The sequence below is a fragment of the Entelurus aequoreus genome, linkage group LG23 (genome assembly GCF_033978785.1).
Source record: "Entelurus aequoreus isolate RoL-2023_Sb linkage group LG23, RoL_Eaeq_v1.1, whole genome shotgun sequence".
NCBI lineage: Eukaryota > Metazoa > Chordata > Actinopteri > Syngnathiformes > Syngnathidae > Entelurus > Entelurus aequoreus.
The window spans coordinates 37,593,226-37,610,396 of NC_084753.1; the positions used below are offsets into that span (position 1 = coordinate 37,593,226).

General features: G+C 39.2%; 2 protein-coding genes and 3 non-coding genes across 8 annotated transcripts in view; 4 read left to right on the forward strand and 1 right to left on the reverse strand.

The window, feature by feature from the left end:
- LOC133640604 (gastrula zinc finger protein XlCGF57.1-like) overlaps window positions 1–4,364 on the forward strand; it is a 46,209-nt gene extending 41,845 nt beyond the window's left edge. For 2 of the 3 annotated variants that reach the window (XM_062034118.1, XM_062034120.1), the window contains one exon: window positions 2,101–4,364. In XM_062034118.1, the coding sequence (XP_061890102.1) occupies window positions 2,101–3,095 (995 nt within the window). In that variant the 3' untranslated portion in view covers window positions 3,096–4,364. The remainder of the gene's footprint in view (window positions 1–2,100) is intronic. The other variant, XM_062034119.1, reaches the window with a different exon arrangement.
- Window positions 4,365–11,286: 6,922 nt separating this feature from the next.
- Window positions 11,287–17,171, forward strand: part of LOC133640668 (zinc finger protein 391-like) — a 105,669-nt gene continuing 99,784 nt past the window's right edge. For both annotated transcript variants that reach the window (XM_062034222.1, XM_062034223.1), the window contains exons 1-2: window positions 11,287–11,909; window positions 14,357–14,539. In XM_062034222.1, the coding sequence (XP_061890206.1) occupies window positions 11,714–11,909; window positions 14,357–14,539 (379 nt within the window). In that variant the 5' untranslated portion in view covers window positions 11,287–11,713. The remainder of the gene's footprint in view (window positions 11,910–14,356; window positions 14,540–17,171) is intronic.
- Window positions 15,706–15,778, forward strand: trnak-uuu (transfer RNA lysine (anticodon UUU)). Its single transcript has one exon. It is a non-coding gene; the product is annotated as a tRNA-Lys (tRNA).
- Window positions 16,512–16,584, forward strand: trnak-uuu (transfer RNA lysine (anticodon UUU)). The gene has a single exon. It is a non-coding gene; the product is annotated as a tRNA-Lys (tRNA).
- Window positions 16,877–16,949, reverse strand: trnaf-gaa (transfer RNA phenylalanine (anticodon GAA)). Its single transcript has one exon. It is a non-coding gene; the product is annotated as a tRNA-Phe (tRNA).

The window sequence follows — 17,171 nt, forward strand, 5'->3', positions numbered from 1 at the left end:
AACATGACTAAATATTCTGTAACAATGTAAACATTTAAAATTTTAACCTTTAACAAAATTAAAAGTAGCTTATTTGCTTTTTAATGTGCAAATATAAAAGTCAACATCCAGTGCAAATCTTAATATTCTGCAATAGTATAAGCATTTCAAAAGTAAAAGTATTGCTTATTTTGCTTTAAAATGTGCAAAAATAAAGATAAACATCCAATACAAAAAAGTGTAAAACGAAATATTCTGTAACAACAGTGTAAACATTTCAACAAAAGTGAAAATATTGCTTATTTGCTGAAATGTGCAAAAATAAAGATAAACATCCAATACAAAAAAGTGCCAATCTAAATATTCTGGAGCACTGTAAACATTAAGTATTGCTTTTAAAATGTGCAAAATAAACATCCAGTCCAACACAGTACACAATAACCAATTCTACTCATTCCAGTGAGTGACTAACAGTTGTAACGAAGAAAGGTTAGCATGTCTACATGCTCTGGTTCTTTTCTTGTTTACAATATTCCCAGCATCTGAAAATAGGCGCTCAGAAGGGGTCGATGTGGCTGGAACTGAGAGCTAATTAGCCTTCACCTCAAGCCAGGACTGCGAGTGAGCTGAGCTGCAGTTTAAGTTTCTAAAAGGTCAACAGGCTCATAGTGATGTTACTAGTAGTTGACTGGGAGGTGTTTATTATCATTTGGGGAGAGTCCGCTGCCTGATGCTCACCTGCTAAACACCTATCTGCTCCACGCTGAAGCGCTGACTACATGCGCTCTGAATACACACTGCTGATTGGCTGGTAACGCTCTGAATACGCACTGCTGATTGGCTGATAATGCTTCGTGTGTACCAATCAGATGGTTGTGTGGGTGGGACAATGCTGCGTGCTGAGACAGGCAGAAGGAGCGAAGCAGCTTGTTAAGACTTTAGCAGCTAAAGTTAGCTTTAGCTTAGAAACTCGTTCGGTACACCCCCGTACCGAACCGAAAGCCCCGTACCGAAACGGTTCAATACAAAACACGTACCGTTACACCCCGGGCAGATACAAATGATACATTCATGTTTTTGTGTAATGATGACAACGTATACTCGCGCGGACGATTGACTAGTTGATGGTTTTCTTTTCAAATGTTCGTTCATAGCCGTTGTGCTGCTATGATAGGCCATTTCCGCTCGACACAGCGTGCATACAACAACATTATTAGGCCGTTTATTGAAATACTTACACACTTTTGACGACTTTTGGCGTGATTTTTCCCCCTCGCTCGCACCGCTCGCATCGTCTGCTTTGATCGTCTGCTTTGCGCTTCGCCATGACGGTAGTGTGACGTAAATATGCGACGCGTCGACGCACAAAAACGGCGTCGACGTATTTACGTAACCGATGACGTCGACTACGTCGACGCGTCGTTTCAGCCTTAATATACAAGTTCATTAAGTTTGTACATTGAGTGAATAGGTAGTTCTAGCTCAGAGTAATTTATGATTTAAAGAAAAGGGGTGGGATTAAATAAGTGTAAACTTCTTCTCACTCCTTTTCAAATATGTAAAAAAAAAGAAAAAAAAGAAAAAGAAAGTCCAATGCTCATTTGTTTTTGTTTTTTATTCTCCATTGTTTTCATTTTGTTATAATGGCTGTTAAGGCTATAGCACTGTATTGGATCAGGCTTGCTCTTGTTTTTATGCATATTTGAAATAAAAATATATCAATCAAAAAAAAAAAATCAATTATTATTCTTATTTTGAGAACCGGCGTCCTCTGCAGTGGACATTTGTTTTTAGTCTATTTCTTTTGTCAGTTACACATTACTGAAGAAAATAGTACTCTTATACAAAATACAAGTGTCCTCTATAGTGAACGTTAAGATGTAAACACAAGGATCTGCTGATGTGTTTACATGGTCCAAGATCCTCTGTACAACAGGAGCACTCTAGTGTTTTTAGGAAGTTGCTGCAAAAATGTTTGTCCCCCAAGTTTTGAACTGAAGATTTCGGGCCGGTTCTTGCGATAACTTAGTTCTATTTAGTACATGTAAATGTACTGAATGCCTCATATGACAAAGCAAAGCTGGATGTTTCCAAATCATGTGTTTGTTTTCTTGTGTACAGCAGATGTGTGTGTAGAACATCTCCCTGAACAACCGGAGTGCAGCTTCAGGATGATGAAAGAGGAGCCACAGCCCTCCCACATTAAAGAGGAAGGTGAGGCGCCACAGACCCCTCACTTCAAAAAGGAGGTGGAGGAACACAGCATCAGTCAGGAGAGAGAGCAGCTTGAATGGTTGGAGGAGTTCCCAGTGATTGGTGTGATTGTGAAGAGTGAAGATGATGAGGTCATTGGTGAAAGTGAGGAGGAGAGAGAGGCGGAGCCTCCAAGCAGCAGCTCAACTCAACACATGACAACAGAAGCTGATGGAGACCACTGTGGAGGATCACAAGCAGACAAGCTCTTAGCTCCACTATCAGATAGTGAGGACACAACGTCACACTCTCCTGACACTGATGATGAACACTCTAAAGATGATAAGACATGTCACACTGACAACACACAAGTCACATGTTCTTTCTGTGACAAAACCTTTAAATACCCTTGTTATCTGAAGGTACACATGAGAACACACACTGGCGAAAAACCCTTTTCTTGCTCAGTTTGTGGTAATGGATTTGCACGGAAAAATGTGTTGAAAGAACACATGAGAACACACACTGGGGAAAAACATTTCTTCTGCTCAGTCTGTGGTAGAGATTTTGGACGAAGACAACATTTGAAAATACACATGCAAATACACACTGGTGAAAAACCATATTGCTGTTCGAGCTGCAAAAAAAGCTTCAGTGACCGATCATCACTTGGATTACACATGAGGATACACAGTGGAGAAAAACCTTTTTCCTGCTCAGTCTGTGGTAAAGGTTTTGCACAAAATGGTAATTTGAAAAAACACATGAGAACGCACACCGGTGAAAAACCGTTTTCCTGTTCAAGCTGCGACAAAAGCTTTGGCGACCAATCAGCACTCGCTAAACACACGAGAACACACACTGGTAAAAAACCTATTTCTGTTAATTTTGCAATAGAAGTTTCACACCAAGTTGACTTTTGAAAAAAAACTAAAAGCATGAGAGAACACACAGGAGAGAAAGTGTTGAGTCGCAGTGTGTGTGGTGAAAGATTCCCTTATACTATTTGATTAGATCATGTCTTAAGGTAAATCTCCATTCAGGCAAACAAACAATAACAATTAGAGATGTCCGATAATATCGGCCGATAAATGCTTTAAAATGTAATATCAGAAATTATCTGTATCGGTTCGGAAATTACCGGTATCTGTTTCAAAAGGTAAAATGTATGACTTTTTAAAACGCCGCTGTACGTAGTGGTACACGGACGTAGGGAGAAGTACAGAGCGACAATAAACCTTAAAGGCACTGCCTTTGCGTGCCGGTCCAATCACATAATACCTACGGCTTTTCACACACACAAGTGAATGCAATGCATACTTGGTCAACAGCCATACAGGTCACACTGAGGGTGACCGTATAAACAAGTTTAACACTGTTACAAATATGCGCCACACTGTGAACCCACACCAAACAAGAATGACAAACACATTTCGGGAGAACATCCGCACCGTAACACAACAGAACAAATACCCAGAACCCCTTGCAGCACTAACTCTTCCGGGACGCTACAATATATACCCCCCGCTACCCCCTACCAAAACCTGTTCCCCCCAACCCCACCCACCTCAACCTCCTCATGCTCTCTCAGGGATGTCCCAAATTCCAAGATGCTGTTTTGAGGCGTGTAAAAAAAAATCATGCACTTTGTGACTTCAATAATAAATATGGCAGTGCCATGTTGCCATTTTTTCTCCGTAACTTGAGTTGATTTATTTTGGAAAACCTTGTTACGTTGTTTAATGCATCCAGCGGGGCATCGCAAAAAAATTAGTTAAGTTAAAGTTAAAGTTAAAGTAACAATGATTGTCACACACACACTAGGTGTGGTGAAATTTGTCCTCTGCATTTGACCCATCCCCTTGTTCACCCCCTGGGAGGTGAGGGGAGCAGTGGGCAGCAGCGGTGCCGCGCCCGGGAATCATTTTTGGTGATTTAACCCCCAATTCCAACCCTTGATGCTGAGTGCCAAGCAGGGAGGTAATGGGTCCCATTTTTATAGTATTTGGTATGACTCGGCCGGGGTTTGAACTCACAACCTACCGATCTCAGGGCGGACACTCTAACCCAGGGGTCACCAACGCGGTGCCCGCGGGCACCAGGTCGCCCGTAAGGACCAGATGAGTCGCCCGTGGGCCTGTTCTAAAAAAAAAAAAAAAAAAAAAAAAAAAAAATTTTTTTTTTTTTTAAATTAAATCTACATAGAAAAAACACAATATACACTTTCAATCAGTGCATCAACCCAAACAACCTCCCCCATGCACACTCATCCACACAAAAGGGGTTATTTCTTTCTGCTACCAATATTCTGGTTCCCACAACATAGACAACACATCTGCAAGGGACACAGTCCCTGAAGCACACATGATTGTATAGGCTGCTGGTCCACTAACATTTTCCTTAATTACTATTTTTTATGTAATTATTTTTATATTGTTTTACTTTCTTTTTTATCCAAGAAAATGTTTTTTATTTATTTATCTTATTTTATTTTATTTTTTTTAAAATGGCCTTATCTTCAACAGACCAGGTTGTCAATGAAGTTAGATTTGTTTAAAGGGTTTTTCAAACCAGGCCCAGTCCAGATAATGTCCAAATCGGACTCAGCAACACACACCTTCATTCATGTACACAGAAAAAAATTAGGGAACACAACAGATTGCATATAATTTATAAACAAAATTAAATTTTCAAAATAAGCATTTATGTACAGTCCAGATTATGTCCAGGTCACTCAAATTAGGGAACACAACAACAGATATCATATAATCTATAAACATAATTATACTTTCAAAATAAGCCTTTGAGGACTTCTCATCTTTTTTTTAAATGTTTTTTGGCATCATTATCGTTTTCAACCATGTAACTTTCTAAAATTAGAAAATACTGAATAAATGTTTTGAAGAAAGTAATACTAAGTGAATATCTGTTTTTGGCCTTAAAAATAAACATTTTACCGAGTACTATAATTAAATTGACATGATTGTCAATGAACTCTCCTAAAATAACAGAAACCACATTAAGCTTCATAAACAAACCAATCCTTAAACACATTTTTTCAACTTCCACCCAAAACAAAGACACAATATGACAATACCAAAACAAATGCAGGGTGGATTCAGGCTCCTGACAACAAAATCGGCAATCATCTGACTCTGTCATATTCCATAATTTTAACATTTCCCTGTGGGTAAGAAGTTATAATTTTAATTTGAAAATAACGATTTTGCACATCAATAGTGGTTTTATAGATTAGTTTGAATATGGCATCCCATGGCAACGGGCAGTCAAAAAAGTCCTCCCATTTTCCATTTGTGTTGTATGAGGCAGCCTTCAAAGATTTCTTTATTAAATAAAAATTATATCTTTTTATATTTATTTTAGTTCCTTTTTGCCAACTACAATTTCTTATTAGAGGTTTACAAACTAATAATTTAGTAGTTCCATAATTAATTATTTGTTTCCATCTTTTCCCAATTACTCCAGTTAGTTGATAAAATGAAAAGCTTGAGCAAGCATCACCATACATAGCTCTAAATTCATCATACTTCATAATTTTACCATTCTCATTGATAATATCATTGACAAAAATGATTCCTCTTTCAAACATATTTTTCCAAAAGAAAGGCTTTCCATCTATTACAATATTAGAGTTCATCCATATTAACTGCTGCAAAATACCGTCTCTTTTTTCTGGCACATATAATTGAAAACACCACTATGAGTGGATTGTTTCCTTTATGAACCCCGCCATGTTTCCCAGCAGACTCTCTGGGAGGGGATCACTTGTAAAAAAGGATACAATTTATTTTGATACAGTACATGTTTTTTGTCCAACAGGACATTTGTGTACCACTCAATGTTTAAATACATCTTTGGAACAATTGATGCTTTTAAAGACAGACACATAGCTTCAAGGTTGAGAAGTTTCAGGCCCCCATATTCATACTCTTTGTACAAAACCTTTCTTTTAATCTTTTCTGGTTTGCCGTTCCAGACAAAATCGAAGACCCTCCGCTCATAAATCTTAAAGTTTTGTGATGGAGCTGGTAATGACAAAAACAAATAAATAAATTGAGGAATAATTAACGAGTTGGCAATAGACATTTTACCATACAAGGTTAGGGATTTCCCTTTCCATAATTGCATAATTTTGTCCAGCTTTCTTAGTCGATTATCATAATTTACTGAGCCTAGATCTTCCAGATTTTCTGGGACAACAACACCAAGTATGTTAACTGGTCCATCTGTCCACAAAACAGGCACTTTGCATTCCATTCGAAAGGACGTTCCCTTTAGATTTCCGATCCTTAACATTTTACATTTATCATAATTAAGCATAAGGCCAGAAAGCTGTGAAAATATGTCCAAAAGATTAAGAAGGCTCTGCAAACAATGAGGAAAAATCTTATCTTTGTGAATCAGCCTTTTCTGACATGAACTTCATCAAGAACAAACACAGAACACGTCTCACTGATGCACATCTGCAAGACTCACTCAGAGTTGCAGTGTCAAGTTACACACCAGAGTACAACACACTAGTTAACAGCATGCAATGCCAGGCTTCCCACTAACTGACAAAGAAACAGATAACCGATTTGGTGTCCAGTTCAAAGTGTGACATGATTTAAAAATTTGAGAGTTTACTTTTGTATTTTACATGAGTTATTTGTACAAACATGGTGCAAAGTAATTCATGATTTGTTAAAAAATGTTAGTGGCTAGCTAGTTAAAATGGGATATTGTGATTTCACAAGACTGTCTTAGAAGTGATCATTTGAAAATGTTCAATTTGAAAAATGTGCACTTAGAGAAAATATAAAAATAAAGTGTTGCATATTGATATTTATCTGTTTCTATATATATTTATTGTGAGAAATCATTAAGATGATCAGTGTTTCCACAAAGATAAATATCATTGATTATTAATAATAACAGAGTTAAAGGTAAATTGAGCAAATTGGCTACTTCTGGCAATTTATTTAAGTGTGTATCTAACTGGTAGCCCTTCGCATTAATCAGTACCCAAGAAGTAGCCCTTGGTTTCAAAAAGGTTGGTGACCCCTGCTCTAACCACTAGGCATAACAATGTGTTAATTCCACGACTGTATATATCGGTATCGGTTGATATAGGAATCGGTAATTAAGAGTTGGACAATATCGGAATATCGGCAAAAAGCCATTATCGGACATCTCTAATAACAATATACTTTATACATTTGATCAAGACACGTTGTTTTAAATCCCTACAATGTATTTTTCTCGTCATTACCACCCAAAGTGAAACTAAGTCCCTTAAACAGCATAAACAATTTTTATTATATAAAACGTTGAGGCGTGGATCAACATGGAGGGCAATTTGTGTACATTTTGTTGTCATGACATAGAAACTAGCGACCATGTACTTTTTCATGTTGAGTCATTGTGGAACCTTGTCTGAACTGACACCACGTTTCATCTGATATTGTATTTGATGTGCTTCTCCCACACAAAAAAGGACCCTCGTGTAACGCTGTATCCTGCCTTGCAGAATGGCATGTCCATAAATGTTAACTAAAACTCCCCAAAACACAATTGCATTAATAGTACTTTCAATTGTATCTCAAATCCATTAAAGATGTGCACACATCATTTTTTTTGTGAAGCTCTTTTGTGAAAAAGCTTAAAACTTTTGTGGTTTCTTTTGTCTTCCACTTTTTCATTCTCACATATTCTCTTTTTTGTGTATTGTGCAACCATTTTTGATTGCACTGTTTTACTACAAACTGTATTGTTATGTGTGCCGCCCTCGATATGTAGAAATATCTTGGCTTTACCCTAACACCTTTTCTTGATCAAACACTCTGAAAAACGTCTTCTTGTCCACAGGTTTATTGACCCTAAAAAGGGTAAAACTGAAAGCATACAAGCAGAAAGGATGCTTACATTACAGACATGCACACACAGCCTTATTACACACACACAATCCCATTACGATAAAACGTGCATTATGCTGTTTATTGAACATAAATGGACAAATAAATGCCACAAAATATGTAATATAAGTGCTTTATAGCAAACTAGCTTACTATGCTAACATTCACTTCACTGTATGAATTCCGAAAATTAGCATGACTGACTTTTGGCCATAAAACGTCCCAAATTACATCACAACCAACAAATAATACAACTCAATCAAATATTAGCATACTACTCAACAATACATACCGACGATACTTTGTTTGGCATGAGATTCGAGCAGATGAAAACGTTTGCGATCGTCACTGAACTAGCTTAAAGTCTACTTGAAAGGAACTCCTTGTTGTGCCCTGCTATCATGGACATTACTGTAAACTAGGCAATGCTGCCTCCTGCTGTCTAAAGGAGGAAGTGCACCTCACTGTTGAATTCCAAGGTGAACTTAAACACTGGTTTTACATATATTATTAATACATTCAACAAACAAGGCAGAACATTATGGTTGTATGCAAACAAAGTCAATTCAGTAAAAAAAAAAAATTTGCTAGGGCAGGAGATTTAGAGCTGCCAGCCGGGGTAGGCTGATTGACAGTTTGAGCTAAATGGCTTGGAGGGAACATACAAGGAGAAGAAGAGACAGAAGCATTACTGCTCTGACCGACCGCTCTGGGTCAGAGATCGTAGGTAAGGTACTCCACTATCATTTTGCACCACAATAGAGTAAAAGCATCCTGTCGGGGCTCTGCTGGCGGGGACCAAGATGGGGCAGCTTTGGATAATTGAATAGGCAGGAATAGGAAGAGGGGCGGGATATTTTTTGGATGAAAGAGTCCATGATCGCGCCATGTTCAGAGTAAGGGGAATCATTTTAATCTCTGATTTCACCGAGCTTTCAAGAGGGTCGGGAAGTCTCATGGGTGACGGTGAAGAGGGGAAAGGCAGTGAAGCATCTCTGGAGGGTGTAGATGCAGCAGGTGGGATCCAAGTTTGTGGTGAGGGCCGTGATGAAGGTGGTGATGAGAGAGTTGCTGCATCAGAATCCTGTATTAGGGATACTGGAGGTGCTGCTGTGGATGAGTCCATTGCTGGGTTCTTAGGTTCCTCTTCTCTCTCCTCTGCGACAGCGCCGGATCCCAGTGTTTCCCACACATTCATTTATTTGTGGCGGTCCGCCACGAAAGAATTACGTCCGCCACAAATAACAATTGTTTTTTTTTTGTCCTGTCTAGCTTCTCAGGCAAATCATATAGTTGATGTAGATGCCCATATAGGCTGTTCCGATTTACTTTACAAAAGAGAAGTACTTCTCTTGTTGCCTTATTTGTATTTGACCACTACTGTTTTCTGTTTATTTGTTACTGACTGTGGCAGGACACCTCTGCCTCTGTTTCACTTTATGTTGCTGGTAAATAATATGGTTGTAGTTGTAGGCTAAAGTTAAATTATTTAGTATGCACTAATTAAAGGGGCAGAGCTTTAAGAGACATTTTAGCTTTTATATTTTATAAGATATATTTTTTGTAAGAACCACAATTAATAAATATATTTCAGTGAATAACTTATTGTTCAAATCTGTATATAAATATGTACATAAAGTGTTGTAATTATATTGTAAAATGGATGGACGTTTAAAACAAAACTGTTATTATTGAATAGTAAGTATACATTTTTTGAGCCTTTTTAGAGAAAATCATATCATTGTAGTAAATTATGCAAATTACTCGATGATATCATGGTGATCACGCCCATAGCCACGCCCCCACCGCCACAGGTATCTTGGCAGTTTATGGGAAACACTGGATCCGGTCCAGACCTACGATGCCTCAGAACGTGGAAGAGGTTATCCGTCAGTCGTCAAGCAAAGTCTTATCCTTGACCTTGGCACCTGGCACAGTTGCTTTGTCTGTTTGACGTTTCGAGCTACGGTAACTTCTTTTTGTTTGTGATACTCGGCCACGTTTATCTGGCACAGTGGCAAAAATCTGTTTGTTAAATTTATTCTGGGTGACAATTACATGTCGGCCGTGGATACTAACATTATGACTTGGCTTCGGTTTATCAAACAATCAATCAAAGTTGACTTATATAGCCCTAAATCACGAGTGTCTCAAAGGGCTGCACAAGCCACAACGACATCCTTGGCTCAGATCCCACATCAGGGCAAGAAAAAACTCAACCCAATGGGATGACAATGAGAAACCTTGGAGGGGACCGCAGATGTGGGGACCCCCGCCCCCCGGGTGACCGGTGCAATGGACGTCGAGTGGATCTAGCATAATAGTGTGAGAGTCAAGTCCATAGTGGATCTAGTTAATAGTGTGAGAGTCCAGTCCATAGTGAGACCAGCAGGAGATCATCTTGAGTGGAGACAAGTCAGAGACGTCCCCAGCTGATGCACAGATGAGTGGTGAACCCTGGGTCCCGATTTTGGACAGCTAGCGCCTCATCTGTGGTCACAGAATTTGTGCCCCCCCCCCCCTCCTTCGTGGAGAGGGGGGCAGAGCAGAAAAGAAACGGCAGATCAACTGGTCTAAAAAGGGGGGTCTATTTAAAGGCTCGAGTATACAATGAGTTTTAAGATGGGACTTAAATGCTTCTACTGAGGTAGCATCTCTAACTGTTACCGGAAGGGCATTCCAGAGTACTGGAGCCTGAATAGAAAACGCTCTATAGCCCGCAGACTTTTTTTGGGGCTCTTGGAATCACCAATAAGCCGGAGTTCTTGGAACGCAGATTTCTTGCCGGGACTTCTGATTCTGATTTACAGAGTATCCTTTAGCTTCAGGCTTTGTGTAACAGTTTTTTCACCCTTTGATACGGAGGTAACTCATGACTACAGGAGGAAGGGCAAGTGATCTGAAACGAGAGGGAGAGTCAGCATTTCAAAATAAAACAGGAAATGACAAAACAACATGAAACCAGACGAAAGCCAGACAAAACTTCAATGATGTAATTAACTTCACTAAACTAAAGCACGTTCTACTATTCAACATTCATTTAATTAAATATTATTTATTTCACCCCGAATTAGCATTAATGATCTCGCTAAATAAGCCTGCCAGCGGGCTAACGATAGCATGTTAGCTTCGTACATTATACAGAAATACTGTTAAAAAATATATAATTTACATTACCTCATTAGTCGCATGCACTAGAGATGAGTCAAGTGTATTTTTCCAATTGTTACACCAGCAACTCTTAAATGTGCGAAACGAGTGTGCGCCACTAATTATTGTCCCAGGGAAACACGTGTTTGGCGAACATTAGTTCCACGGTTGAGAACACCTCGAAGACGTCAAAACAGGAGGACAAAACAAGGTGGTGTTTGACGGAGAAGGCGTTGTTGTTTGTTATTATATAGTTCATTGGTCTGAATCAGAACGTACATAAATTACGTTTAATAGAGCAAACGCCGGTTTGTATCCGGATACATTAGTCTGAGTGGACTTTGATGCTTCTCGTGCTAGCCTAGCCTGCTAGTTAGCTTAGCTTGTTAGCCGCTAACGAAGAGAGGCGGAAGTGATCAAAACACATCGCTAAGCAGACATCAAGTGTGAGTGTCAAGTGTTGTGATTGTGGGAAAATGCGTAAGTTACAAATGCTGCGAGCGCTGGTGAATCAGCGACTATCTGCTGCTGTTGAAGAAATATTTGTGATGTTCGAAAGAACGATAGCAGAGTACGAGGAGGAACTTTCTCGAACGAAAGAGGAGAAGGAGCGACAACATCAACTACTGGACGCTGTTTTCAAGACACATCAAGTTGAGTTACACAGAACAGGTTTGTTTACTTCTTACTCTCACATGTCAATGTTAGCTACCTCCCTTTGTAATATACAAACCCCGTTTCCATATGAGCTCATCTAAGATGGACTGATACAAAGTGGAAAAGTGTTCTGTGGTCTGACGAGTCCACATTTCAAATTGTTTTTGGAAACTGTGGACGTCGTGTCCTCCGGACCAAAGAGGAAAAGAACCATCCAGGATTGTTATAGGCGCAAAGTTGAAAAGCCAGCATGTGTGATGGTATGGGGGTGTATTAGTGCCCAAGACATGGGCAACTTACACATCTGTGAAGGCGCCATTAATGCTGAAAGGTACATACAGGTTTTGGAGCAACATATGTTGCCATCCAAGCAACGTTACCATGGACGCCCCTGCTTATTTCAGCAAGACAATGCCAAGCCACGTGTTACATCAACGTGGCTTCTAGTAAAAGAGTGCGCGTACTAGACTGGCCTGCCTGTAGTCCAGACCTGTCTCCCATTGAAAATGTGTGGCGCATTATGAAGCCTAAAATACCACAACGGAGACCCCCGGACTGTTGAACAACTTAAGCTGTACATCAAGCAAGAATGGGAAAGAATTCCACCTGAGAAGCTTCAAAAATGTGTCTCCTCAGTTCCCAAACCTTTACTGAGTGTTGTTAAAAGGAAAGGCCATGTAACACAGTGGTGAACATGCCCTTTCCAAACTACTTTGGCATGTGTTGCAGCCATGAAATTCCAAGTTAATTATTATTTGCAAAAAAAATAAAGTTTATGAGTTTGAACATCAAATGTCTTGTCTTTATAGTGCATTCAATTGAATATGGGTTGAAAAGGATTTGCAAATCTTTGTATTCCGTTTATATTTACATCTAACACAATTTCCATATGGGAACGGGGTTTGTATATTTTCTGCTGGATCTACTCTCTATTTTATGCTGCAGCTGTTACATATACTGTAATATTGTACATGGTAATTGTTATATATTGTATACATTATATAATAATATAATATACCAGTATATAACATTTATTGTATATATAATATGTAAATATTACATTTGTTATATTTATATTGCTACTACGGTACATTTTTAGTCTACTTTATACCTGCATTATCCTTTCCATCCTTGCACTTTCCATCTTTTGTAACTGAGCTACTGTGTGGAACAATGTCCCTTGTGGGTCATTAAAGTTTGTCTAAGTCTTACTAACGTTATATTTATTAATAAGCCTCTTCTAAGACAAACCAAACTGTCCAGTTGCGATCGATTGAATGCCCTGAGATGACAATGACCTGGATGACCAAAAGTTGCGAACTTTATCGTCGATGTTCTCTACTAAATCCTTTCAGCAAAAATATGGCAATATCGCGAAATGATCAAGTATGACACATAGAATGGATCTGCTATCCCCGTTTAAATAAGAACATTTAATTTCAGTAGGCCTTTAAATAGATTGTTTATAAGAAGGTGAAATGTCATATGAGGATGATGCACTGCTTTGGTTTTATATTGTTCATGAAAACAAGACAGTTTCAGACACACAATATTTATGAGAGATTGATGTTCCTCTCAGTGTGTAACAATGTGTATCAACATGTTTACACAAAACTCACAGTCAACAAATATATTTTACACTGTAATCAATATAATTCATAGTTTCATGGCTAATTTCACTTCCTGATTCTGACCTACATGCATTAATAAGTGAAAGTAAACATTTATTGTCAATCATCTGTCAGTAGGTAAAGTAGTCAACACTTGATGTATTAAAAGAACATAAAGGTGAGTGACTTTCCTTCAGCGTGTCGTAGATGGTCTCCAAGTGAATGTGGGAGCTGTGCTCTAAAGAGTTGATGGAGATACTCCATAAAAACACCACATATTAAAACAACCCCCCGCAACCCCGAAAGGGACAAGCGGTAGAAAATGGATGGATGGATAGTAAAACATGTTTTGGTAAGAGTTCCTTCTGGCCCAGCTACCAAAATGGCAATAAAGAAAAATAATTTATATGATGACAAAAACATAGTATGAATTGTATAAGTAGTTTTGCAATGAGAATTGTTTTATTTCCATTTTATTTACTTTATGTTTAAGACAATGCCTTACAAGGTTAAGGTTAGAGATAAGGTTAAGGTGTTTACAGAAAAAAATTGTTACACACTTCACACCAGTGAATATGAAGTTAAAAATGCCTCGATCAATGCTGGCTTGTACTTATAAGACTTTGTAAATTGCACCCCCTCAAATTTTCCAAACCTTTCTTTTACTCACTGTACCTCTTTTGAAGTAAATGTAGTGGCTGGGACAAAATGAAGTCTTTCCCGTGTTTTTATTGGTTGCTGAGGCACACACTTTTGACACATGAGAACACAAATAATGTCATTGTGTTAACGGTGTCAGTCAAAAACTATTTCTCTTCTCTCTTAATCTTTATCTGTTTCTTTACCCAACAGGCGTCCAGCAGCCCCCCCACATTAAAGAGGAAGAGGAGGAAGTGTGGATCACTCAGGAGGAAGAGTGTCTTCTAGGGCAGGAGGAGGCTGATCCCACCAAGTTTCCACTGACTGTTGTCTCTGTGAAGACTGAAGAGCATGAAGACAAACCACCTGAGTCCTCACAGCTTCATCACAGTCCAAGTAAGCACAACATCCACATATCATTTTATTCTCAGGGCATTCAGTCCATCACAACTGGACTGTTCACTTTGTCTTAGACGACGTTTGGCCTCTCATCCAAGTAGTCTTCATCAGTTCATGCTCATAGACTTAAAATCTTAAATCTTTTCGTCTTCTATTCTATTCTAATGTATCAACACTTTGTAAAAAGTCCATCCATCCATCCATCCATTTTCTACCGCTTATTCCCTTCGGGGTCGCGGGGGGCGCTGGAGCCTATCTCAGCTACAATCGGGCGGAAGGCAGGGTGCACCCTGGACAAGTCGCCACCTCATTGCACGGCCAACACAGATAGACAGACAACATTCACACTCACATTCACACACTAGGGCCAAATTTTAGTGTTGCCAATCAACCTATCCCCAGGTGCATGTCTTTGGAGGTGGGAGGATACATAATCGAAAACTCTAAAAAATGATGTTTAATATTTTTAAGCTTATTATTTGTGCAGCCCGGTCACAATTTCTGGAGCATGACAAATGTGCGGTGCTGTGTATGTTACAGCAGAGTTTAGCTAGCAGCGGATATTACGAAAGCCCACAGCAAAGCAGAGTTATTTGTGTAAGATGGTAAGTGCAAGTTCAACCATTTGTGGCTGTAGAACAAATCATTCCATGTGTGATTGAAGCCAGTTAACAGGAACATATAAAAAAATGTCACCAGTTTTAAAACTCAAGCCAACATGGAGGACAGCATTTGTAAACATTATGGTGAAAGGGAATGGAAAGATAATGAATATTGGGAAAATTGTGGACAACCTACTCAGTGGCCTAGTGGTTAGAGTGTCCACCCTGAGATCGATAGGTTGTGAGTTCAAGTCCCGGCCGAGGCATACCATTTAAATGCAAAAATGAGGCCTTTGCAGAAGATTGTCATAACATATTTTTGGTCAGCAGAACAGAGACTTAAATTCCAGAAACTCAGTGACTTCTTTCTTTGTCTGCATCCTCTCTGTCTATGATGATTTAAAACTGGCTTAACCGTCAAAAGTTCTAGTTCAAGCAATTGGCAAGCTTGAGCTTTGACAGTTCGCAGCTATTCGCTGAACATCCTAACTAATTTACTTCTAGATGAGGGTGCCAGTATTGTTCTTCTCTCCAACCATGGGCAATGGTTAAGTAAAAAGAGCCTGGATAGCTCAGTCGGTAGAGCATCAGACTTTTAATCTGAGGGTCCAGGGTTCAAGTCCCTGTTCAGGCGGTTTATCTCTTTACCTTCCAGCATAAGCTTATTTTCTGATCCCGAAAAGACAACATCAACAGCAGTCCTGTATTTGTATGTGAAACAGCATGATTTAATAGTCAAATTAAGAAAAAACATTGGCAAAAGTACAATACACCATAAAACAACGTAACGGTTATCCAGGTCAAACAAGACAACTGATTTTAAGACTGCGCCAGCAAGACAAGCAGGTCACGGACATCCTTTTAATGGAGTACATGCCATACAAGTCTCCTTAGTAATGACACTAGGTCAAGAAATCACACTACTATGCTGTAGCCCGGGATTGAACCAGGGACCTTTGGATCTTCAGTCTAAGGCTCTCCCAACCGAGCTACTTCAGCTGAGGTGAACACCACTTCAGCAGAAACCCACCCACCTCGATCCACTCTTTAAAATACACCCAAGGACTTACCTGTTGCTGACATTTGAATGCAAAAAAGAGGCCTTCGCAGACGATTGTCATAACATATTTTTGATCAGCAGAAGAAAGACTTGAATTCCAGAAACTCAGGGACTTCTTTCTTTGTCTGCACCCTCTGTCTATGATTTAAAACTGGCTTAACCGTCAATAGTTCTAGTTCAAGCAATTGGCAAGCTTGAGCTTTGACAGTTCCCAGCTATTCGCTGAACATCCTAAATAATTTACTTTTTGATGAGGGTGCCATTATTGTTCTTCTCTCCAACCATGGGCAACGATGAAGTAAAAAGAGCCTGGATAGCTCAGTCGGTAGAGCATCAGACTTTTAATCTGAGGGTCCAGGGTTCAAGTCCCTGTTCAGGCGGTTTATCTTTTTACCTTCCAGTTTAAGCTTATTTTCAACTACCGAAAGACAACATCGACAGCAGTTCTGTATTTGTATGTGAAACAGCATGATTTAATAGTCAAATTAAGAAAAAAACATTAGCAAAAGTACAATACCCCATAAAACAAAATAATGGTTATCCAGGTCAAACATGACAGCTGATTTTAAGACTGCGCCAACAAGACAAGCAGGTCACGGACATCCTTTTAATGGAGTACATGCCTTAAAAGTCTCCTCAGTAATGACACTAGTTCAAGAGACTAGACTACTATGCTGAAACCCGGGATTGAACCAGGGACCTTTAGATCTTCAGTCTAACGCTCTCCCAACTGAGCTATTTCAGCTTTGGTGAATAACCACTTCAGCAGAAACCCACCCACTTGGACCCACTCTTTGCAATACACCCAAGGACTTACCTGTTGCTGACATTTGAATGCAAAAAAGAGGTCTTCGCAGAAGATTGTGACAGCATATTTTTGGTCAGCAGAACAGAGAATTGAATTCCAAAAACTCAGGGACTTCTTTCTTTGTCTGCACCCTCTGTCTATGATGATTTAAAACTGTCT